This window comes from Tamandua tetradactyla, chromosome 7, assembly GCF_023851605.1.
Source record: "Tamandua tetradactyla isolate mTamTet1 chromosome 7, mTamTet1.pri, whole genome shotgun sequence".
Classification (NCBI taxonomy): Eukaryota; Metazoa; Chordata; class Mammalia; order Pilosa; family Myrmecophagidae; genus Tamandua; species Tamandua tetradactyla.
The window spans coordinates 3,100,207-3,125,467 of record NC_135333.1 but is presented as its reverse complement, the minus strand read 5'-3'; the positions used below and the strand labels follow the sequence as shown (position 1 = coordinate 3,125,467).

General features: G+C 36.4%; 1 protein-coding gene and 1 long non-coding RNA gene across 6 annotated transcripts in view; one reads left to right on the top strand and one right to left on the bottom strand.

The window, feature by feature from the left end:
• The window catches only part of PCNX2 (pecanex 2), a 460,152-nt gene that overhangs the window by 235,300 nt on the left and 199,591 nt on the right, over positions 1 to 25,261 (top strand). For all 4 annotated transcript variants that reach the window (XM_077168355.1, XM_077168358.1, XM_077168357.1 and 1 more), the window contains one exon: positions 23,994 to 24,103. In XM_077168355.1, the coding sequence (XP_077024470.1) occupies positions 23,994 to 24,103 (110 nt within the window). The remainder of the gene's footprint in view (positions 1 to 23,993; positions 24,104 to 25,261) is intronic.
• LOC143690763 (uncharacterized) lies at positions 20,662 to 24,081 on the bottom strand. Of its 2 annotated transcripts, XR_013179174.1 has the most exons (3): positions 23,823 to 24,081; positions 21,820 to 21,880; positions 20,662 to 20,959 (listed from the first exon to the last, which is right to left on the bottom strand). It is a non-coding gene; the product is annotated as an uncharacterized LOC143690763 (long non-coding RNA). The 2 variants fall into 2 exon arrangements; XR_013179175.1 differs by lacking the exon at positions 21,820 to 21,880.

Below are 25,261 nucleotides of genomic sequence, written 5' to 3'. Positions count from 1 at the left end.
AGATTTCTTGGGTCACAAACTTTTTCTTTTAGGATCCTTTATACATTGCTCCATTGTGTTCTATCATCCATCTATTTATCTATCTGTCTATCAGCTATCAATCTATCATTCATTCATTCATACATTTTTATGTCAAGTATACTGAGATATAATTTATATACCATAAAATTCACCTTTTTAAACCATACTGTTTGGTAAGTTTTGATAAATGCATATAGAAATGTAAATAATACCACAGTCCAGTTATAGATCATTTCCACCAGCTCCAAAAATCCCCTCCCATCTCTTTGTAGTCATTCTTTCCCCAATCCCAATCTCTGACTACCACTAATCTGATTTCTGTTCTTATAACTTTTTAAAATCAGTGCTACTGAGGCATAATTCACATACAATATGCTCATTCTAAGTGCATAATTAAATAAGTTTTGATAAAGTATATAATCAACTACTCACCATCACAATTGTGGAACAGAATATTCCATCACTCCAGAGTTTTCTTCATGCCTCTCCCAGGTTCTTGCAATCACTGATCTGCTTTCTATCATTACAGTTTTGCTTTTTCCAGAATTTCATAAAAATGGAATTAAGCAATATATAGCTTTTTTTTTTTTTGGTCTGTCTTTCATGTAGCATAATGCTTTTGAGATTCAACCATGTTGTTGTTTTTAAGAGCAGTACCTTTATATTGCTGTGTAGTGTTCTAGTGTTTGTGTGTTTTTCTTCCAGACTGTGGTTTGACTTCTCATTTCATTAACAGTGCTTTTCAAAGAGCAGAAGTTTTTACTATAATTAAGTCCAATTTAGTGATTATTTCTTTCATGGTTTGTGCTTTCTATATTCTATCTTAAAATTTTGCCTAACTCGAGGTCACAAATAATTTTCCCTGAGAAATTTTTTGGTAGGAACTCCTTCATTATATCTGTAGTCCATTTTGAGTTAATTTTTGTGTATGATATGAGATAAAGCTTAAGATTCACCTACATCATTTGTTGAAAAAACTAACTTTTCCTCATTGAATTACCTTGAAACTTTGTTAAAAATTTTTGCCCATGTATGTATGGGTCTTTTTCTGAACTCTATTTTGTTCATGTTCTCTATGATTAACTTTACACCAAAACCATGTTGTTTTAATTACTGTAACCTTGAAGCAAGTCTTGAAATCAGATAGTATGAATCTTCCAACTTTATTCTCATTCAAAACTTTTTTAGCTATTCTAGTTCCTTCTTCTTTCAATATAAATTTTAGAATATGATTGCCAATTTTTACCCCCAAAAATCTGCTGAAATTTTCATTGGGATTATGTCAAATCTACAGGTCAGTTTGGGGAGAATCTACGTCTAAATCTCCTTATATTTGTGAATTTTCTGGCCCTCTGCCTGTTATTGATTTCCAACTTCATTCCATTATAGTCTGAGCTAGTGTTTTGTATGATTTCAGTCTTTTTAAATTTATCGAGGCTTGCTCTGACCCAGCATACAGTATATCCTTGAGAATGATCCATGAGCACTTGAGGAAAATGTGTATCTTGCTGTTGTGGGGTATAATGTTCTGTAAATGTCTGTTAAGTCTAGTTCATTTATCATATTATTTAAACTTTGTTTCATTATTGATCCTCTGTCTAGAAGTTCTATTCATTTATGAAAGTGGGGGATTGAAGTCTCCAACTATTTATAGTAGAGATGTCTATTTCTCCCTTCAGTGTTGTCAGTGTTTGCCTCATGTATTCTGGAGTACTTTTGCTTAATGCGTAATTATTTATGATTGTTATATCTTCTTGCTGAATTGTTCCTTTTATTAATAGTGTGCTTCTTTGTCTCTTTTAATTGTTTTACATTTGAAATCTAATTTGTTGGATATTAGCGTAGCTACTCCTGCTCTTTTCTGATTGTTGTTGGCATGAAATACCTTTTCCCAACCTTTCACTTTCAACCTATTTTTGTCTTTGAGTCTAACAAGAGTCTCCTGTAGACAGCATAAAGATGTGTCCTGTTTCTCTAATCAATTCTGTGAGTCTATGTCTTCTGATTGGGGAGTTTAATCCATTGACATTTAATGTTATTACTATAAAAGCTGTACTTTTTTTTTTTTTTTTACCATTTTGTCTTTTGGATTTTATATGTCGTATCTAATTTCTTTCCCTTTTTACCTTTACTGATAGTCTTCATTTCTATACTCTTCTCCAGACCTCTCTCTCCTGCCTTTTCCTATCTTCCTGTAGTATTCCCCTTAGTATTCCTTGTAGAGCCAGTTTCTTAGTCACAAATTCTCTCAGTGATTGTTTTTCTGAAAATATTTTAATCTCCCCCTCATTTTTTTTTTTTTAATGGATAAGGAATGGTTTAATAAGTGAACCAGGAAGTGAGAAAAATAACACTAGATCCATATTTAACATTATATACAAAAGTGAATGTTCAAGTATCCAGCAATAACTGCAAAATGTAAAACTAACTAAATAAAATACAGAATATCTTCATGACCTAGATGCAGGAAATAATTTTTTTTTTTAATTTTTTTTATTAATCAAAAAAAAGAAAAGAAATTAACACAACATTTGGAAATCATTCCATTCTACAAATGCACTCAGTAATTCTTAGTATCATCACATAGATGTATGATCATCATTTCTTAGTACATTTGCATCGATTTAGGAAAAGAACTAGCAAAACAGCAGAAAAAGATATAGAATGTTAATATAGAGAAGAGAATTAAAATAATAATACTAATAATATATATATATATAAAGGAAAAAGAAAAAAACAAAAACAAAAGATACAAACACACAAACAAACAAACAAAAAACCATATTTCAGGTGCAGCTTCATTCAGTGTTCCAACCTAGTTACATTACACTTAGGGATTATTGTGCTGTCCATTTTTGAGTTTTTGTATCTAGTTCTGTTGCACAGTCTGTATCCCTTCAGCTCCAATTACCCATTATCTTACCCTGTTTCTAACTCCTGCTGGTCTCTGTTACCAATGATATATTCCAAGCTGATTCTCGAATGTCGGTTCACATCAGTGGGACCTTACAGTATTTGTCCTTTAGTTTTGGGCTAGACTCACTCAGCATAATGTTCTCTAGGTCCATCCATGTTATTACTTGCTTCATAAGTTTAGTCTTTCTTAAGCTGCATCATATTCCATCGTAGGTATACGCCACAGTTTGTTTAGCCACTCGTCTGTTGATGAACATTTTGGCTGTTTCCATCTCTTTGCAATTGTAGATAATGCTGCTATAAACACTGGTGTGCAAATGTCCGTCTGTGTCTTTGCCCCTAAGTCCTTTGAGTAGATACCTAGCAGTGGTATTGCTGGGTCGTAATCCATTCTGCCATTCTATGTCTTTTGATTGGGAAATTCAGTCCATTAACTAACTTTTAGTATTATTACTGTTTGGATAATATTTTCCTCTACCATTTTGGCTTTTGTATTATATATATCATATCTGATTTTCCTTCTTTCTACACTTTACTCCATACCTCTCTCTTCTGTCTTTTCGTATCTGACTCTAGTGCTCCCTTTAGTATTTCTTGCAGAGCTGGTCTCTTGGTCACAAATTCTCTCAGTGACTTTTTGTCTATAAATGTTTTAATTTCTCCTTCATTTTTGAAGGACAATTTTGCTGGATATAGGAGTCTTGGTTGGCAGTTTTTCTCTTTTAGTAATTTAAATATATCATCCCACTGTCTTCTAGCTTCCATGGTTTCTGCTGAGAAATCTACACATAGTCTTATTGGGTTTCCCTTGTATGTGACAGATTGTTTTTCTCTTGCTGCTTTCAAGATCCTCTCTTTCTCTTTGACCTCTGACATTCTAACTAGTAAGTGTCTTGGAGAACGCCTATTTGGGTCTATTCTCTTTGGGGTGCGCTGCACTTCTTGGATCTGCAAATTTAGGTCTTTCATAAGAGTTGGGAAATTTTCAGTGATAATTTCTTCCATTAGTTTTTCTCCTCCTTTTCTCTTCTCTTCTCCTTCTGGGACACCCACAACACGTATATTTGTGCGCTTCATATTGTCATTCAGTTCCCCGATCCCCTGCTCAAGTTTTTCCATTCTTTTCCCTATAGTTTCTGTTTCTTTTTGGAATTCAGATGTTCCATCCTCCAGTTCACTAATTGTAGCTTCTGTCTCTTTAGATCTACCATTGTAGGTATCCATTGTTTTTTCCATTTTTTCTTCTTTGTCCTTCACTCCCATAAGTTCTGTAATTTGTTTTTTCAGATTTTCTATTTCTTCTTTTTGTTCAGCCCATGTCTTCTTCATGTCCTCCCTCAATTTATTGATTTGGTTTTTGAAGAGTTTTTCCATTTCTGTTCGTATATTTAGCATTAGTTGTCTCAGCTCCTGTATCTCATTTGAACTATTGGTTTGTTCCTTTGACTGGGCCGTATCTTCAATTTTCCGAGCGTCATCCATTATTTTCTGCTGGTGTCTGGGCATTTGATCAGATTTCCCTGGGTGTGTTACCCAGCTGGTTGAAAGCTTTTTCTGTGAAATCTCTGGGCTCTGTTTTTCTTTTCCTGCCCAGTAGGTGGCGCTCGTGGTGCTCGTCTGTCTGCACGGCAGTCGGCCCGGGAAACCGCGCGTGGAGGGGGGGGGTCGCTGGCTGCCGCGGCTTGGGAGAGTGCCGGTCCTAATTGCCCAGCTGGCCCGAAATGCCAAGCGTGACGGGAGGGCCCCACTATCCAACATTCCCAGTCAGACTGGGGAGCCACGTGCGTGGAGGGGACCCCAGTCACCAGCCGCCCCGGCCGGGAAAACGTGCGCCCTTTGGGTATCTCACCGCAGCAGATTCTCTCTGCCCGTTCAGCCGTTCCAGAATGGGGTACGCTGTCTTTTTGGTCTCTGTCGTGACTCCGGGAGCTGTTTCGTATTGTTTCTGTTTCTTTAGTTGCTTTTCTGGAGGAGGAACTAAGACCCGTGCGTCTTACTAAGCCGCCATCTTTTCTGGAAGTCCCCCTCATTTTTGAAGGATGGTTTTGCTGGGTAGAGAATTCTTAGTTGGCAGTTCTTTTCTTTTAGAATTTTAAATATATCATACCACAGCCTTTTTGCTCCCCTGGTTTCTGCTGAGAAATCCACATATAGTCTTATTGGACTTTCCTAGTATATGAATGATTGCTTTAATCTTGCTCCTTTCACAATTCTCTCTTTATCTTTGACATTTGACAATCTGATTAGTAAGTGTCTTGGATTATGTCTATTTAGATCTGCTAATGTTTGGGATGGCTGCATTTCTTAGATCTGTAATTGTATGTCTCTAAGAGATGGGAGATTTTCAGTGATTATTTCCTCCATTAGTCTTTCTCCCTCTTTTCTCTTCTGTTCTCTTTCTGGGACACTCACAACATATATGCTTGTGCGCTTTATGGTGTCATTCACTTCCGTGAGACACTGCTCATATTTTCCCATTCTTCTCCCTATATTTTCTTTTGTGTTTCAGATTTTAAATGCTCAGTCCTCTAGTTCACTAATCCTTTCTTCTGCCTCTTAAAATCTATTGTTGTAGGTTTCCATTGTTTGTTTTCTTCATCTCTTCTATTGTGCCTTTTATTCCCATAAGTTCTGTGATTTGTTTCTTCAAACTTTCGAGTTCTTCTTTATGTTCACCCAATATCTTCTTTACATCCTCCCTCAGCTCATTGATTTGATTTTTGACCAGATTTTGCATGTCTGTTTGAACATCCTGAATTAGTTGTTTCAATTCCTGTATTTCATTTGAAGTGTTGGTTTGTATCTCTGACTGGATTGTATCTTTGATTTTCTTAGTATGACTGATTTTTTGTTAACATCTAGGCATTTGATTTACTTAATTAGTTTATTCTGGAGGTTGTTTTCACTCTTCTACCTAGGATTTTCTTGCTGGATGGCTTTGTTTTCTATCTATTCTTTGACGCTAAGATGGAACATATATTGTAATATATCTCAGTCAATTATCTTTTAAGGAGATTAAAATTAAAATATTTATTTAATTTACTCTCAATTTTACAATTTCTGACAATGTACATTTCTTTTCCATCCTGCCATTTGTTGTCACACTCCTGTCTGAAAAAGTTCTTTAACAAATATGATATGGCTCTTCTAGTAGATAATTCTTTCAACTTTTGTCAAAAATATTCTTTATTTTGCTTTACATTTTAAAAGGTATCTTCATTGGTATGGAATTTAGGTTGACACTTTTTTGAGTGTTTTAACCATGTTGTTCTATTTGATTTTGGCTTGTATAATTTCTGATCAGAAACATGCTGTAATTCTTATACTTGTTTCTTTGTAGATAATATTTCTTTTTTCTTTGAGTACCTTCAGGGTTTTCTCTTTGTCTTTCAGACATTTGACAATGATATTATTAAGTGTGTGGCTGTTCCTTGCCACCCTTTCCTCTTGTAGGGTTCTCTGAGCTGCTTTGATCTGTGGTTTAGTTGTCATTCCTCTAATTTTGCAAAATATTTGGCCATTATCTCTTTATCTCTTTAAATAAGTCTTCTTCCTTCTTGTGCTTATCTTTTCTTTTGGGGTCTTTGATTATTGTTAGACTTTCAGTATTAGATGAGAATTAGATGATTTAATGTTGTTTCACATCTTTTGGGTACAATGTTCTTTTTAAAAAATAGACTTTATTTTTTAGATTGGTAGAAAAATTATGCATGAAATGTAAAGTTCCTGTATACCTCCTCCCCACCTCTCTGCATGCATAGTTTTCCTATTATTAACATCCTGCATTAATGTGGTACATTTGTTACAATTGATATATTATCATTAAATAAATCCAACCATTTTCATTAGGGGTCGCTCTTTGTATTGTACAGTTCTACTGGATTTTGACAAATGCATAACATCAGGTATCCACTATTACAGTATCATAAAGAATAGTTTCACTGCCTTGAAAATGCCTATTTCTACCTGTTCACACCACACTGAGTCTCTGACAACCACTGATCTTTTTCTGTCACTATAGCTTTGTCTTTTCCAGAATGTCATGTAGTTGCAATCATTCAGTATGTAACTTTTTCAGACTGCCTTCTTTCACTTAGCAGTATGCATTTGAGGTTACTCCATATCTTTTCATAGCTTGATAGTTCATTGCTTTTTAAAAAATCTTCTAACTCTTATTCTAGTAGTATTGATGACCTAAAGTTTCCCTCTTTTACTGCATTCACATATATATTCGGTTCTGTTATTTGCACTTCCTTTCCAATCTGCATACCTTTTGTTTCATTTTCTTATTTCACTAGCAAGAATTTCTAGTACAGTATTGAATAAGGCTTTTGATAGGGAACAGTCTTGTCTTGTTACTGGTCTTAGGAGGCAAGGATCTACTTTCTCAGCATTAAGTGTGATGTTGGCTGCAGGTGTTCTGCATATGTCCTTTATCAAGTTGAGGAAATTCCCTTCTATTCCTAATTTGCTGAGAGTTCTTATCATGGATGGGTCTTGGATTTTAGCAAATGCTTTTTCTGCATGTAGTGGTTATATCATGTGATTTTCCTTCATTAGCTTCATAAGTACTGAATTACATTAATTGATATTTGAATGTTGAACCAGCCTTATACACCTGGAATACATTCTACTTATTCATGGTGTGTAATTATTTTTATACATGCTGATTTTGATTTGCTAATATTTTGTTGAGTGTTTTTATATTTATGTTCATTGAGATAGTTATTTATTTATTTATTTATTTTTGCATGGGCAGGCACTGGGAATAGAACCTGGGTTGAGATATTAATCTTTAAGTTTCTTTTCTTATAATGTCTTTGTTGGTTTTGGTATTACAGTAATGCTGGCCTTTTACAGAATGAGTTAGGAAGTGTTCCCTCTGCTTTTATTTTCTGGAAGAGATTGTAGAGAATTGGTATAATTTCTTCTTTAAATGTGTGATAGAGTTTATCAGTGAAATCACCTGAGCTTGGTGCTTTCTGTTTTATAAGACTATTAATTATTGACCTAATTTCTTCCATAAATATATGCCGATTAAAATTATTCATATCTTCTTATGAGCTTTGGTAGCTTGTGCGTTTCAAGGCTTGGTCCATTTCATCTAAGTTATCAAATTTGGGGACATCAAATTGTTCAAAATATTCCTCTTTTATTCTTAATGTCTAGGGGATCAGTCGGGATGACGTCTCTCTTCTTGTTATATTAATAATATGTTCTTCTCTCCTTTTCTCTTAGTGTAGATGAAGGATCGACCTGTTTATCATTGTGTAATGCTCCTTTTTATCTCTACTAATTTTCCTTGCTGTGAAATGTGCTTCGTCAGAAATTGATACAGTTATTCCATCTTTCTTTTGAGTAATGTTACCATTTTATATCTTACTATATCCTTTTACTTTCAATCTATCCATGTCTTTATATTTACAATAGGTTTCATGTAGAAAACATACAGTTTGGCCTTTTTTTTTCTTAATCCACTCTGATAATCTCTGTCTTTTAATTAGTATACTTAGATCATTCATATTTAAAGTGATTGTTGATAAAATTGGATTAATAGCAACCATATTTGTAACTGTTTTCTATTCATTTCCTTTGTTCCTTATTTATACTTTTTTGTCTTCCCACTTTTTTTTCCCTCCTCTAATTTTTTTTTGCATGAGCAAGCACTGAATTGAACCTGGATCTCCAGCATAGCAGGCAAGAACTCTGCCACTGAGCCACCATACCCCATCCCCTTCTCTAGTTTTAATTGAGCATTTTATGAGTCCATTTTCTCTCCTCTCTTAACATGTCATTATGCTTTAACAATGTATTTTTGATGGTCTCCTAGAATTTGAAATATACATTTACAATAAATCTAAGTCTTCTTTCTATTAACACTATACCACTTCATGTGTAATGCAGATAACTTGTAGCAGAGTATCCCAAATTCCTCCCTCCTGTCCCTTATAAAATTTATTGTCATACATTTCACTTATCCATTAGTTATAATCATCTAATATATGTTACTATTATTATTTTGAAGGAAATATTATCTGTTATATCAGCTAAAAATAAGAAAAATAAAATATTTTAATTTATCCTAATTTATCCCATCTCAAATCTCTTCCTTACTTTACTTATATCCATGTTTCTGACCTATATTATTTCCCTTTCTCTGAGGTAGTTTATATATATATTTTTTTTTTATTGAGAAATCCTCACACACATGCATTCTATATATGATGTATAATCAGTGGCTCACAATATCATCACATGATCATTTTTAGAATACTTGCATCACTCCAGAAAAAGAAATAAAAAGAAAAAAGAAAAAGCTCATACATCCCATACTCCTTACCCCTCCCTCTCATTGACCACTAGTATTTCCATCTGCCCAATTTATTTTACCCTTTGTTCCCCCTATTATATACTTATTTTTATCCATATTTTTTTACTCATTTGTCCATACCCTGGATATAAGGAGCATCAGACACAGGTTCTCACAATCACACAGTCACATTGTAAACCTTATATCTTTATACAGTCGTCTTCAAGAATCTAGGCTACTGGAACCCAGCTCAACAGTTTCAGGTACTTCCCACCAGCCACTCCATTACACCATAACCTGAAAAGGGATATCTATATAATGCATAAGAATAACCTCCAGGATAACCTCTCAGCTCTGTTTGAAATCTCTCAGCCACTGACACTTTATTTTGTCTCATTTCTCTCTTCCCCATTTTGGTCAAGAAGGCTTTCTCAATTCCTTGGTGCCTGATCCTGGCTCATCCCTGTAGTTCTGTCCTACATTGCCAGAGAGATTTACACCTCTGGGAGTCATGTTTCACATTGAGAGGTCACATCTGAGCAACAAAAGAGGTTCTCTGGGGGTGATTCTTAGGCATAATTATAAGTAGATTTACCCTTTCCTTTGCAGGAATAAGTTTCATGTGGGCAAACCTGAAGATCGAGGACATAGCCTATTAATTTAGTTGTCCCCACTGCTTTTGAGAATATCAGAAATTCTCCAAATGGGGAAGTTGAATATTTCCTCTTTCCTCCCCATTTCCCTAAGGGGACTTTGCAAATACTTCTTTAATTCACTGCCCAAATCACTCTGGGATTTATGGGGGCATCACACTAACCTGGACAAACCAACAAAATCTCCCACCCTATTCAAGATTTCATGTACTTAGGGTGTTCAACTAAACTGGCTATACAAGTACCGAAGGAGTTCTTTTAACAGTTCTTGCAAGGCCAGTCTATTTGTGAGAAATACCCTCAAGTTTTGTTTGTCTGAGAAAAGTCTTTGTTTGTCCTTTACTTTTGACAGATAATCTTGTTGGATACAGAATTCTAGGTTGGTGTTTTTTTCCTTTCAATGCAAATATTTCACTTCATTGTCTTCTTGCTTGCATAGTTTCTGAAGAGAGATTAAATGTAATTCTTATCCTTGTTCTTCTATAGGTAAGGTTTGTTTTTTTCAAACCCTTTGACTGACTTCTTTCAAGTTTTCTCTGTCTTTCATTTTCTCCTTTGAATACGGTCTGCCTACATGTAATTTTTTTTTATCCTGCTTGGTGCTCGCTGATCTTCATACATCTGTGATTTGGTGTCTATTGATAACTATGGAAAATTTTCAGCCATTACTACTTCAAATGTTTCTTCTATTCCTTCCTTTTTTCTTCTTCCAGTATACCCGTTATTCATATTTTATACCTATTGTTATTGTCCCACAGTCTGGATATTCTGGTTTCTTTTTCTTTCAGTCTTTTTTCTCTTTGCTTTTCAGTTTGGGAAGTTTCTAGTGACGTATCTTCAAGCACACTGATTCTTTCATCAGCTGTGTCCAGTCTGTTAATGAGGCAATCAAAGATATTTTTCATTTCTTTTAGTTTTTTTTAATTTCTAGCATTTCCTTTTGATTCTTTTTTTAGAGTTTCCATCTATCTCCTTACATTACCCATATGTTCGTGCATTCTTTTTTCCATTAGAGGTTTCAGCATATTACAGTTATTTGAAATTCTCATTCTGATAATTCCAAAATCCCTGCCATATCTGAGTCCAGTTCTGATGATTGTCTTGTCTCTGAAGACTGCATTTTGTTTTTTAGTGTGTCATAATTTTTTTGTTGAAAACTAGACATGGTCCGTTGGTAAAGGAACTGAATAATAGGATTTTAGTGTGAAGTTTTATGTTTATCTGGCTAGAATTAGACTGTGATTACTGTTTTCTGCAGCTCTAGTCTCAAATTCCTCGAGCATTCTTGTTTTTGTGTTTGGGTTTTCTTAGAGACTCTTTCTTAAATATAGTTCTTTTCAGCTGCAATCCTCTGTTGATGTGGTAGTAAAATGTGGCAGGAGGGGAAGTGTCCTGTAATGCTATGATTGGATCTCAGTCTTTTGGTGAGCCTCTGTTTCTGGACTTCAATCTTAACAGGTGCTACTCACCTCCCACCCCACCCCCCACCCCCGTTTTGGTGAGACAGGAAGGCTAGAGGAGCTAGAGCTGGGTATTTCATTTCCCCTACATCAAATGCTAGAGGGAAATGGACTTGGATATCTCCTTTCCTTCATATCAATTATGCTCTAGTAAAACACATGTTGTTAGGATCTGGTAAATAGTTTCCTTTGAGGACAGACATTTGCTAAGAACAGAATGCTCAGCATATTTCAAAATGGTTACTTTCTCTTCCCTCTGCCAGAAGCACAAGAGAATTTTCTTCAGCCTTCACAGTGGGAACTTGGCGGTGTTCCTAAAGATAAACTCGTGAAAGTGTGGGGTCCTGCCTAAGGTTGGGCCTCCAGAGTTTTCTCACTCAAGCTAGCAAAGACCCAGTCTCCAGCAACTAGTCAATTACCCTTTAAGTGTTCCTACAGGGTTCTGTGTCAGAACTCAAACTCTTCTTTCAGTCTAATCCCATCTGTAATATAAAGTCTGGTATACATTCCTCAGAGTTCATGGTTTGCGAATAATTTCCTAGTTCCCACTGTGAATTCAATATTTTATTTAGAATTTAATGAGCATTGAGGAAGGGGAGTGCTAGATGCCTCTGCTCATAATGCTGTTTTGACCAGAAGTCCACACTTCACTTTCTTTGCAACCCTGTGGCATTATGTTTTCTGACAGAATTGGGGGGTGGGGGGATTAAAATTATTGAAAACTCTGGCATATAAAAATACAGAAGTTTTTTCTGTCTCTACCTGGTTGTGAGACAGGTGCTTTCAGCTCACCCCCACAAGTATGATTTCATCCTCACATCAGACATTGCTAATAAGTCATAGCTTTTTTTTTCTCACTGAAATTAATAGGTCCTCACAATCCCAGCTAGTGCTCTAAACAACTACTGCAAACTGCTTAGGGTTGGCCCAGGAGATAAACCATTTGCTTTCCTGGGTTCAGGTTTTCTGTTTGTTCATTTCTGTTTTCCTTTCTGTTTATGGCATGCTATAGGCATGACAGTTGTTAGATAAGAGTAAATTGATTCCATTATGAATGTACATTGTAATGGGAATGAGCACTTTAAGGGCTCTGGGGTTCACTTAAGTGTTAAAACAGCTTTTTTTTTTTTTTACCAGGTGGAGCTATGGTACTTTGAAAATGTTTATTTCATCTCAGAGAAATATTCACTTCCCTTGCTCTGCACAGATCAAGCCTCCCAATTATTGTATAGTCCATTTGTGATAAATAGTGTAATCTGTTATTACAGACTCAATGTTCTAGCTGTATTTTGAATCACCTTCTGGTAAAAATAGAGCAATTTGCATTTCTCCTTTCTTAATTGTAAGTCCTGAGCTTTCTAATGGTCTCAGATTACTTTTCACTTTATTGTGTCGCACCTATTAAATGCCATGAATTGAATGAATGTGCTTAGCAAATTGACAAGTGGGTCCTTAGGTAAAAAAGAAACCTTCACCCATCTTTAGCCTCCCAGAGCTGTGATTCTACTTCTTGTTTAAGGATGCTTCTGTTTATGCCTTTTAGGCTTACTCTTTGCTTTGCTTGAATTGGTTTTATTTTTTGATATTTCTGCTGTATCATGAAAGATCAAAGGATCTTTGTGAACAATTTCAGCATGTCAGCTGCCTTACCAGAGGTCTGTTTCTCTGTATTGGTCTTGATGTGTATTTATTTCCTTAATTTTAATTTTTTATCACTTGCTAGAAGCAGATTGAGGGAATGCAATTTAATTTTGCTCTCTGGAATATTAATTAGGAAAAGAAAATTTGATTCCACTTTTAATTTCGTGTTCTTTCTGACTCATCTAAGATGGTAGCAAGTGATATATAAATGGGCTCCCTCACTGACTTACACATTGACAGCGGTATACGGAAATGACCAGAATATCTGTTCCCTGGAGGAATGGCTCAATAATTAGCTGGGCTTTCTATGTGTCTGAGTAATCCATGATTTTCTTTTTTTTATTATCCTTTCCAAAGAGCTTCTATTTTGGTGATAGCAAGGGGATCCAGAATTTGAAGCATATGATTATAATTTAATGTTCCCCAAGTATTACTGACAACCTCTTATGGCAATTTTCCTCATGCTTCTTTTAGGTAGTCTGGGTTGCAGCCTAAAATAATAATATTCTTTCCTACATTCAAAATTTAAAATCTAAATGTGAATATAAAAACAAACTCATGGTCTGACGCTGGAATGGACCTTCAGTATCTGCTGGTCCAATCACTACATTTTAATATTATAAAAGAGGAAAAGGAGACCTAGACAGAGCTTCAGCAACCTACTCAACATCACAGAGTGCAGATCCCAGATGTTGTCCTTTCACTCTTCTTTCTCTGTGCCATCCTCCTAACATAATTTGATGTGTAAATGTATTTGTCTATTCAAACAATCCACAGGCATGTAAGATACCTTGAAGATTTCCCAAGTGTTTTCTCATTTGCTCTTTATTACATCTCCACAGAATAGATAAGGAAGCTATTAGCATTTCTATATTTCACCATTGAATTTGATGCACAGAATTCCCAAGTTTACTTGCCTAAGGAAAGGTATATGGCTAATCCACATTGGCTTTTCAATTGTAAAATATGCTAGTAATACCTATGTCACATGGATACTGCGAGGTAGGCACAAATTAAATTAAATCTATTATGTATATAAAATGTCTGGCTCAAGGGTTTTCAAGAAATGGGGCAGTAGACAGAATTCTAAGATTGCCTCCAAGATTTCTATACCTGGTATATATACCCTGTATAATTTTCTCCCCTTGAGTATGTGCAATATGTGAATTTGATGGGCTATTATGCTAGCACCTAGTACAGGTTGATACATGCTTCCTGGAAAATTAAGAGTATAATAGACCCCCAACTCAGTTAACTCTGGATCACTGTAATGTTCAAGCTTGATTAGTATGACTTTGACAGTGCCAGTTGACACTGATTTGGGAAAAATCCAGAAGTATAGTGATACCTCAAAAGTAATGCAAAATGCAAGTGCAGTTATCAAGTGAAGAAAGATCTGGACGAAGATTTTGATAGAAAGCACAGAGCATACAAGAGTCAAATCGAGGAAATGTAGGGACATCACCGGTAGGATTCAGTGACTGTCTGATCCAGAGTGATAGAGGGAAGGGTGAGTGGGACAGAGGAGAATCTGGGGCCTGGAGACGGAGCAGGGGGTAGGATTCTAGTAGACGTGGAAGGCTGTGCTTGTCTTAGCAATGCTTGTCTGTACCTTTCTGTATGTCTCCCTTCCAAAATCCTGTGGGCAACATTGTTCTTTTGGTGTTACCCCAATGCTTATTTGTTGCGTCTGCGGTCAGTTTTATGTGAAGGGTATGGGCGTTATAATAACTAGTGAAATGAAAGCCTCTGTTTACTTATGTTTAAAATGAGCAACAGTAACCTTTAAAGGTGTTCTAAGAACTAAAGATGATAATGTATGTGAAGTGACTAGTCGACTCATTGCTCATGCAAAGGAAATATTATTATTGTTGTTGTTTGCATGCTTTCCATTGTTCCCAGTTTGACCACGAGCTTCTGGGAGTCAGACTAGGATTTGTCTATACTTTTTATGTCCTAATTGCTTAATCTAGTGTCTGTCACATAAAAGGTGTTCTATAAACTCTCAGATTGAATAAACACAGGTATCCAAGAAGAAGGAATTTTGCCAACAACTTATGTATATATTTGTGTGTGCGCATCTATCTCTGTCTCACTCTCTCTCTATGTATATATATCCACATAGAGTGAGATATAGGCAGACTCCCATGCATGGTACCTGTCCTTCTGTCTTGCTGGCTGACAAAATCTTTCCCCCCCAATACCTGTTCCTAAAAGTAGAACATTATCTTGATCATAAACATATGGTATTTTTCCCCAAATGAAAGACAGTATGAAATAAGAAAAAAATCTACGTTTAGCAAATAATGAAATCTGACTTATCTACTCTGTTAATGTGATCATTCATTTATTCACTCATCACGTTTTAACTGCCTGCTATGAATTAGGCATGGTGCAGGACTGGAGCCAGCGCTCAGGTCTGTGAGGGATATGGGGGTAAGCCCTGAGTGTTGAGGGGGCTCAGGGCCCAAGGGGGTCCAGTGCACGCTCACGTGTGTCTGGTCACTTAGGAACATGGGCCGGATGTGAAATAGGAGGGTAAACACAGTGCACCATCTGAGCCACACTGCTGAACTTGCAGAATTTCTGGAACTTTATGGGATAGAACTCCTTTTTAACTTAAAGGTGATACTCATCTCAGAAATAGACCTAGAAATAGAACTTTCCTCAGGGTCAGACTGATATGATCTAGTTCCTCTGTTACTATTTATGAAAACCTGGACCTTAGCAATTCTCCTGTGTTTAATGAAGTAAGAAAATTCCGTTACCTTTTCTTTAAAAACAAAATATTTGAACCTGATATGAAGAGCATAGCAAAATAAGAATTTGGCCTGTTTGCATGTACTTTAATAGCCAAACCTTCAGTTGATCTGCCCAGTAAATTCCATCATGAAGATGGCTGAAATTTCTAAGAAAAAGTACTGAAACTAAGATTCTCTTCAGAGGGTGCTTTTATATAAAGCTGAACTGCCCTATGCATTCTCATTCTCATCAAAATTATTCCCCAGTGCATAAGAAATCTACCACAGAAGTGTAAGATTATTAGACAGTTTTATTTCTACCTCATAAAAATATTTCAAAACCTGTGGGAGTTTTATGAAGCTGACACTCCTCAATCCATATCATCCTCAATTCAGACACCCATGAGACATATCTCAAAGCAATTAGGGATGTTAATTTTGAAGCAAACTGTCACATGGTATACACTTCATTATCAGTAGGTGACAGATTGTTTAAAACTTCTCCTTCCAAAAATCTTTACATAAACATATATGTGTATATGTGTGGTCATGTGTATTTATATATGCCTTCCTTCTAAAATATCATTTGTAATTTAGAGATCTTGAAATTGTGTGTTTATGTGTATGTGTGTAATTTTTTGGCATTTATCATAAACTAGAGAGTAAATAAAGTTAAAGACTAATACTTACAGGTTCTAATTTTAAAAATTGATCTTTAAAACTACTCTAGAAATTTCAGACAGTATTTCCTTTCTTCTCTGCTTCTCTTTGTAGAAGCGTAAAACCTAGCAATGAACAAAATCTGCTAGATAAAATACACAGTGCATTTGATCACTTTCTTTTAAAATTCTTCTTCAGTTGTTCTCTTCTTCCTCAAGTGTAGCTGTGTCCTTCTTCTATCTCCAAATAAAAATTAAAATAAATTCATCCTTAAATACATTGCTTTTTTCTTCTTACCACATCTCTGACTTGACAGGTTCAATTAGTTCTAAACATTTGGCTCCTGATGTAGAAAACTCCACCATCCGTTTCACTCTCGTCTTTTCACACTTGCCATATGTGCAGAGGAAACTTGCAAAAGAAAACAGGATAGTGGAACTCAACTAGCAAGTTGATTATTTAATGACTGAACAGCCTGAAGAGTAAATAAGGACATTAAGGAAAAAGGAATAAAAAAATGAAGAGGCAGTTTATCTTGCTGGTCTTCCTCCCAACTGATGTAATATAAAATAATTATGAGTAGTTATTTCTTTGTGCTTAAGAAGTTGGGGATGGGTGTTTAAAGTAGAGCTGTTAAAATAGTCATATATTGCTATGTCATAAAAGCATAAGAAGAAAAGTCTCAAGTGGAATTCTCTTCCTTCTCTTTCAGGCAAGCTTACATCTCAAGTCTCCAAAGTTTAAATAATTTAAAAAATATTTTTAATTTTTAAATAATTTGCAAAGGAGATAGTAGTGTTCCCCTACTTTTCACTTCAAATATTAAATCATCAATGTCATAAAGTTCTTCCTTAAATTTCATTCAGATTTGATATGCTGATGCCAAAGCATCTTTCCTTTTGTTTGGTCTTCAGATCGACAGCAACCAGCTATCTTTCTTCTCAGTGTAGATTATTAGATGATAAAAAATAAAGACCATTTCCCTTAATTTTATCTTTTTCAACCTTAACTATTTCTTTTGTCTATGTCTATAAAGTTTATACAGGTTTTATGAGTATTAATTGCAGAATGGACACCCAACTGTTCTCACCCTCCAGCATAACCATGTCTATTTTTGAGAGCAAGTTTATGCTAGTTTTTGAAGCATTGTACCTTTCCATGACTTGGAATGTACTTTCCCTCAGGTTCATTCCTTGTCATTCTTTAAGACCCATCTTGATTACTTGGCTCTCCATGAAGCTGCCCTGAGCCGATCCAGATATATTTAATCACTTCCTCTTCTGGGTTTTCCATGTACTGTTTTTTTGCAATTATTGAAACAGGCAGTTATGTGAATAGATGCCCAACCGCTGTTCAGTGGGTGGATAAATAAATGAATAAGATAGCTTAAAAGCTGGGAAATTTTAATTTACAGATATTATTCAAAACATACCAAGGTTCTTATTTTTATAAAAATGGTGAAATGTCTACAAAGTTTGCCCAAATGGCTACACAAATGTTTAGGGTGGTGTGATGTGCAGAGTGCTGAACTAGGAGCGATGATGCCTAGTGGTATCTTTGTCACTTTGGATAAGTCTCTTCCTTTCTTCTTACTTGATCAGTAATTTCAGGGCATGAGGTTAGCCCAGCTATGAGATCTTTTCCAACTCTAAAATAATCTTTCTTGGAGCTGCCAAAATTCTGAAGCTTTTGGTACATGAAGGAATAACTCATGTTGACATCCAAGTAGCCTTTCCTTGCTTAGAAATGTGCCTCCTATTTAAAATATATTATACGTACATACATATATATACACACACACACATATGTACATATATATCTGTTGAACAAGTAAACAAAATTAAAAATTTGGAGCGTTAGGGTATTTCCAGTAGTGATTATTATGGAAGGATGTCGGTGGTCTGACTTTTTCCATCTCAGGGAAAGCTCAGAGAAGCTCAGGTTCTTTCTAAGAAATAGTTGTGTGGATGTCTGAGGTTGGAGTAGAAAACGTGTAAAGCAGCACCTGTAATATAAACTTTCGGCCATCCTTCATTCTCCCCTTTTTCTTGGAAGAGTAAGTATGCAATTCTGGCATCACTTTGCTTTTACATTTAAAGGAAACATTCATCTCTTCTGTCTTGCTCCTGTAGACACACTACCATTCATTCATGTCTAAAAATTTACCCTAATGCTATTGGTTATGCTTAAGACAAATCACATGTAAGAAAAATGGATATAGACTTTTACTCCAGTTTATATAGCGCACACACCAGGAAGAACGGAACAGCTAACAATACTAAATGAGGATTATCTGTGATAAAATCTGTCTGTTCTGATTATGGAGTTTGGGATAATAATAATAATAATACATCTCAGCAAGGTCATATTCACATTTTGTAGAAGAGTTACTATTTCTTTACCTTCTAAAACTATGTACTTTCTATCTGTGGGGTAGAATTAGAGGGATAAAAAAGAATTTTCAAAAATCAATATTCTTCCTTTTGTCTCCTATAGAAGAACAGTATTTTATCCCTGATTTTTTATTTTTTCAGGAAATGAGATTATACTGTAGCCCTTTTTAATGTAGATTAGAAAAGCGTATAGTCATAGCAAACACTTATTGCACGTTTCCTACCAATTGCTGTGGTAAATGTTTTATAAACATTATTTCATTTAATATTCTGAACAACCTTATGAGGTGGACATTATTAAAATTTTTTAGATGAGACTGAAGCCTAAACAACTTGCCTAGTGTCTTAGTACAAGAAATGAGCAGATCTGGGATTGGTAGCCAGGTCATCCTACACCAGAGTCCACACTTGAACTATTTTTCTGCAAGACAGCCTTCTCTGTATGCTGTCAGTATTTAAGTAAAACAATCTCTGACCTTTCCCTTCTTAAGTCTGCATTGTATAGTACGGATATTATAGTCCTCAAATCCAGTGCTGTAATTGCATACATATTTATCAAATGTTTTCATGGCTCACGCCCTGTGCAAGGTGTCCAGGATACACTGGTGGGTCAAATAGACAGTATCTGCTGTCATTGCATATAGGCCCAGTGCAGGAATCAAATATTAATCAATTAGTCACACATATAGGTAAATGTTAGGAAGTAGAAGGAAGAGGGCAATATCACTTACCTCTGATTTCATTTTTTCCTGATTTGATATTTTTACATCCCCCTCCCTTTTCTTCCACTTGCTATTTTAGCAAATAAGAAGGGACAGTTCCCCATTGAGTACTGTTTTTCCTTCAGTGTTTGTGTGGAAGAGGTTTCGTTAGAGAATTAGAGAGTAAATGAGAGAAAAGTTAAGTAAAGGGTATCAGGAGAATAAAGAGTAGGTAAATTTAATTATTTAAATAAATAGAGTCTGGATTTAACCCATCCATCATGGGTACCCTTTCTTTTCCAATTAATAAAAAACTACATTGACATACTACTTTGCAGTGTGCAACATTGCTTCATATCTCATTATGTCAGTACAACAATATTTTCAGAAATGTGTTCTTGTCACCTTTTCAAGGAGGAAGATGCAGAACCATTGGGAAATTAAGTGCCTTCCCCCTGATCATTCATTCCAGAAAGTGACGACCCTGAAATCAACTTCTGCCAATACTTGTTCTCTTGGCCATTTTTCAGTTCCGTGCACTGAGAATTATTTTCATGTTCATGACTACTAAATCCTTGTCACAGTGATTTATTCTAGTGTTTGCATTTTTATGGGCTGCATGTGAAAGAAAAGCCTCTGCCTTCAAGAAATTTTGAAATAAATATACAGCATGGGCAAGTGCAGGGAGTCAATAGAAGAAAATAAAACTGAGCAGGTTTCTCTCTTTGGAAAACCTTTTGTATTTGTAACAGCCAAAGAAGCCCTAGATGATGGACCAAGCAGGGAGCTAGAGTAGTACATGTGAGGATGGAAGAGGGCAAATCCACCTACCCCAAGGCACCCACAGTGCAAGCCCCTAGAGTCAAAAGACCATGTTTATTTATTTATTTATTTATTTCTTCTGGATAGGGGTTCCCTTGACTTACTTGAGTCTCTCCTTCCTGCTCTGTGACTGCCCAGCATTGTGCGCCTCACTGCTGTCGCACTGTTCACACTTGTTTTTCTTTACACTTGACTGAAAGCTCCATGGGGTCATGACACTGTATCTGTCCTGCTCACAGTTGTGCTTGTTGGTGCCTGGCACAGAGTAGGCACCCAATAACTGTTGATAAATGCACTCTGTCTTAATTCTTAGGGTTGCTGTAACAAAGTAGCACAAACTGGGTGGCTTATAACAACAGAAATGTATTGTTTCACAAGAAGTCAAAAACTAAGGTGTTGGCAGTGCCATGCTTCCTTTGAACCCTATACCGGAGGTTTCTTCCTTGCCTCCTCCAGTTTCTGGTGATTTGCTGGCAATCCTTGGCATTCCTTCTCTGCAGCATTCCAGTCTCTGCCTCTATTATCACATGACCATCTTCTCTTTTTTTCTGTCTCTTTTCCTCTTCTAAGGAAGCCAGTCCTATTGCATTAGGGATGCGCTTTACTTCAGTATGACCTGATCTTAATTTAGCTAATTCCAGCTGTAAAAAAAAAGAAAAGAAGAGCTGTATTTGCAAAGAAGGTCACAGATTGAGGTACTGGGGACTTTTCTCTTTTTAGGATGCAATTCAACCCATAACAGAAAGAATAAAAAATATAAGAAAATTTCAAAATGACTTTTTTACTTTTATTAAGTGTCCCATTAGACAGAGAAACAAGGGTCCTAAAGTCAAGAAATTGCCTTTTTTTCTGAAAGTCTGATCAGCACAGCAGCATTTCGCTATCTGATCCACGTTTTATTTAGTCTACTTAATTTCTTCACCTTTTTTTCCTGATGATTCTCTTCTACTTGGCTTATGGAAGAGCAACCAGTCACCAAAAATATTGGAATATTTACAGTCATTCTCTCAAGGATACATTTGATCCAGGTATAGGGGAAAGATAGATGTGAGGCTGCTCTTCCTCAGGGAAATCCCTGTGTAATGAGGGGGTGAGACAAGGAAATGGTGAGGCTCAGTGAGAGGTACTCGAGGTACTGGGGGGCCCCAGAGGGCAAAGACCTGACTCAGCCTGGTGATATTATGAAAGACTTTACAGAGACAGCGATGCAAGTTTAGTCTTGAAGGGGACTATGTTGGCAAGTTGTGCCAGAACATCTTTTCCAGTGGGGATAATGCAGTCAATTAGAGTTAGAACTAACAAGTCACGTCACAGGTTGTTTTCACCTTGAACATAATGACTGATTGTGTTAACCCCATCAATTCCATGAAAATATCTTCAAGACCTATTCTGTCCTTATGACTTACCCAGATGTGTAAGCAAAACTGCTATGGTCAGGGGCTTGCTAATAAGGAGCAAGTAATACCCGTATCCACAAACAATAAAAGTGAGACAACTTAACTGCCACAGTAGAAGTGTTTCAAGATGATTTTGATGCACAGAAGAGGAGAGCTTCATTCTGCCTGTAAGATCAGGGAAGACAGCGCTGAGCAGATGCAATCTCACACAGCACTGAAGAACGAGTGGGAGTTCACCATGTAGAGACGGGAGTAGAATAGGGCCAGAGAGAAAGAGTCCTCTGTGCATTCAGAGCTAGGGCGCAAAGGCAGGGAACAATTTACCTTTATGGTTTTGCTGATGTGCATAATATAAATGTGAGAAATGAGGCTGAAAATTTGGGCTAGGATCAAATTTGGGATAATCATCTAATGTACCTTCCTGGAGTAGATTTTATTCAGTAGGCAATGATGAATCACTGAAAAGTATTAAGTGATAGGCAATGACATGATCAGATTTGCATTTTAGGAGAGGAGGACAATTCTGTTGCTACATGGAGCCTGTGGGGTAGAGAAGGGGTGTGGAAACTGGACTGCAGACCTTCAATTTCTAAACTATCAACAGTAACCCTGGCAAGAAACAGTGGAGGGAAGACTTACTAGGGAGGATACAATGGAAGGAAGGGACAAATTGCAGAGGTATTGAATGGTATGTCGATAACATATGGGGATCAACTGAGTATGGGGATGGTGGAGAGAAAACATCTCTCAGGATAACCGTGTTTCTGGCTCCGAGCCCTGGGTGCTAATCACCAAGTAGGGTTTGCATTGAATCCTCCAGCCATGTCAAAAACTTTAGAAAACCACCCAGGGTCTGAAAAGTACCCTTGCAGCAACCCTTGAGTAGATATTATTTTCTCTTTTTAAAGAAGAAAAAACTAATTCAGCATTCATAAATATTAAGAAACTTAGCCAAGGCCACATCTCATCCATGGTGAGACTGGAATTCAAAGCCACGTCTGCCCATCTCTGAAGTCCTTGCTATGAAAAAGTGCCCTACCTGCAGGGGGGTGCCCCAAATGACAGAGGCTAATGAGTCATTTGGCTGATGGAGTATATGCTAGAGTCATTAGAGTCTGGGCTAGCACTGAAGTCAAGGAGAGAGATAGTACAGTAGCCGTTGGCCTTAGAAAAGAGACTGGGTTGCCTGAATGGTGTATATACCAGTCTTGTTTCCTGACTGTCTAGCTGCGTAGGTTCAGCAGCTTCAGTGAATGTTGACACCATTCAACTCACTTTCTAGATGCTGTGCTCTCATGCTACTGACATTTAGTGTGGGGCCAATAAAACAAATACATTTTAATTTCTAGAAAATTAAAGCATGCAAAAATGAAATCACTAGCTTTTCTCAGTGTAACATTTGCTTTTTCAGCATGTGCTACCAGTTTTGACTGTAATATTGCACACTTCACTCATTTATCTATTTGGCTTTAAACACAACTACACATCCTTCTCGAATAAAACACTTTGTGAGTTAAGAGATCAGAATCTTGAGAGTACAATATTTAAGCCCTTGACCAAATTCATTTTGAGCAAGTATAAGGTTCTGTTCATGGGGACTGAACATCTACATAGATAGACGTTTTCTTCTTTGTGTAGGAAAGACATATTTGTGTGGGTGGAAATGTCAGGTATGGGTGGTATAAGAGCTGGCCCAAGGTCACAGTGGTAATGCCTGTTTCCTGTGCTCTGCTCTTCTACACTGAGCTCGAGTTGCTGGTTATCAGCATCTGTGCTTCTATCAGATTAATCCTAGACTATCTTGCCCATCTCATTTCAGCTCACTCTTTCTCTATGGAAGACTGTCTTTACCTTTACCAAGTTTCCTTTCAGTCCACCAGTCGATTTTGATCTAAGCCATTTTTAAATTTCTAATACCATTAAACTATTGATTATGTAAGCACTAAGAAATATAATTCCTATAATCATTAAGTATTATATTAAATGCAAAAGAGGTAGCACATGTTTATACCTTACAAAAATTCTAAGCTTAATTTCAGAAAAGATGACTGTAAATATTTTCTCACAAATTTGTGAGATTATTTTAAAATATTCATTGCCCCTTTACCTTGTCAAATCAACATATATACATGAACAGACAAGATTTTTGTAGGACCATCAGATGCAGGCAGGATCACAAGAAAACTACATCCAGCTGAACTTTGGGGTTTTGTAAAGAAATTCTGCTATTCTGCAGACAAATGTGGAGTTACTTGGTTATTTGATGTCTTTTCCTTAGGAACCCTGGAGCACACAACACATCCCAGCACTGTTTTCAGCCTTCTGTGGTCTCTTGGTTGCCCTTTCCTACCACCTGAGCAGACAAAGCAGTGATCCATCTGTGCTAATGTAAGTGACACCACTTTGCTCCTTTATGACATGTCCTGTTAGGATGGTTTCTGCTGGCTTCCTCTCTTGCCGAGGTAGGGAGATGGGATTCAAAGCCCATCAGTGAATTTGCTATTAAATTAGCTAGTCACTGGGGACAGGTAAGAGAAAGGCAGGATGAGAAACTAATTAAAATCAAGGGTCAGCTTCTAGTGAACATTTAACCTTTGCTCTTATGTTTTGGAAATAAAACACACAATGACAGGAACAGATGGTTGACAGTACCCTAGCATTGTCTTTGGCTTCCCCTTGGGTGAGTTGTATGAAAAGCCAGAATCTGAAAAAGTACCCTCACTAGATTCATTAAGCAACATCCACTGCCTTTATTCTAGGCAATTACTCTGAGGACACTAAACTTGCACCTCTGAAAGGAAAGGTTTTTTTGTGTGTGTTTTGTTGCTCTTTGCTCCCAAAATGCTAGTGGCCCGAATTTTAAAATGTATTTAATAATAATCCTTAGTCACTTTAAAGTATACTTTCCAATCTTCCCTTTAATCATTCCTTTTAAATCTTTGAAAAATATATAGTGTGGAACTGAAAACCTTTCATATGATGTCAAAGTTAGTTTCAGATATCATCTCATATAATTTGTCCAAACTTAAAAAAGATTTTGGCTTAAGATAAACCTAACTATTTGGGGGCCAGAAAAAACATAATTTTAGGCTGTCAGGTGCAGTCAAGTGAAAGGCATGGAAAAATGGGAGAAAAGAAAAGTTAAACATAGTTTGCACAATTTTTACTGTCAAAAGTTTTACACTTTTGAATGTTGTTTTGCTACTGCTCTATTTGAAGATGAAGTCCTGGCAGGTTGGTAGTGGGGAGATGCAGAAATAGAGAATCCCCCTGAGTTTAGTTAGCTGTCGATAGTCATGGGTAAAAGTACCTTTTCAGGTGCTTCATTGCATTCATCACTATGAAATTTGAAAACTGAGATATTATCTTGAATATATCACTTGAATATGGGACTCTTTTCATTATGAATTATTTAATGGAACATGCACTGGCTTTTGTCATTTGTGGGTGTGAGGTCCAAGGTCAAAATTTTCACTGATCTTTTTGTTAGAAGTCTCACCTTCTTCATGGCTGTTTGTGCAGATAAACATAACCAGGAGATCATTT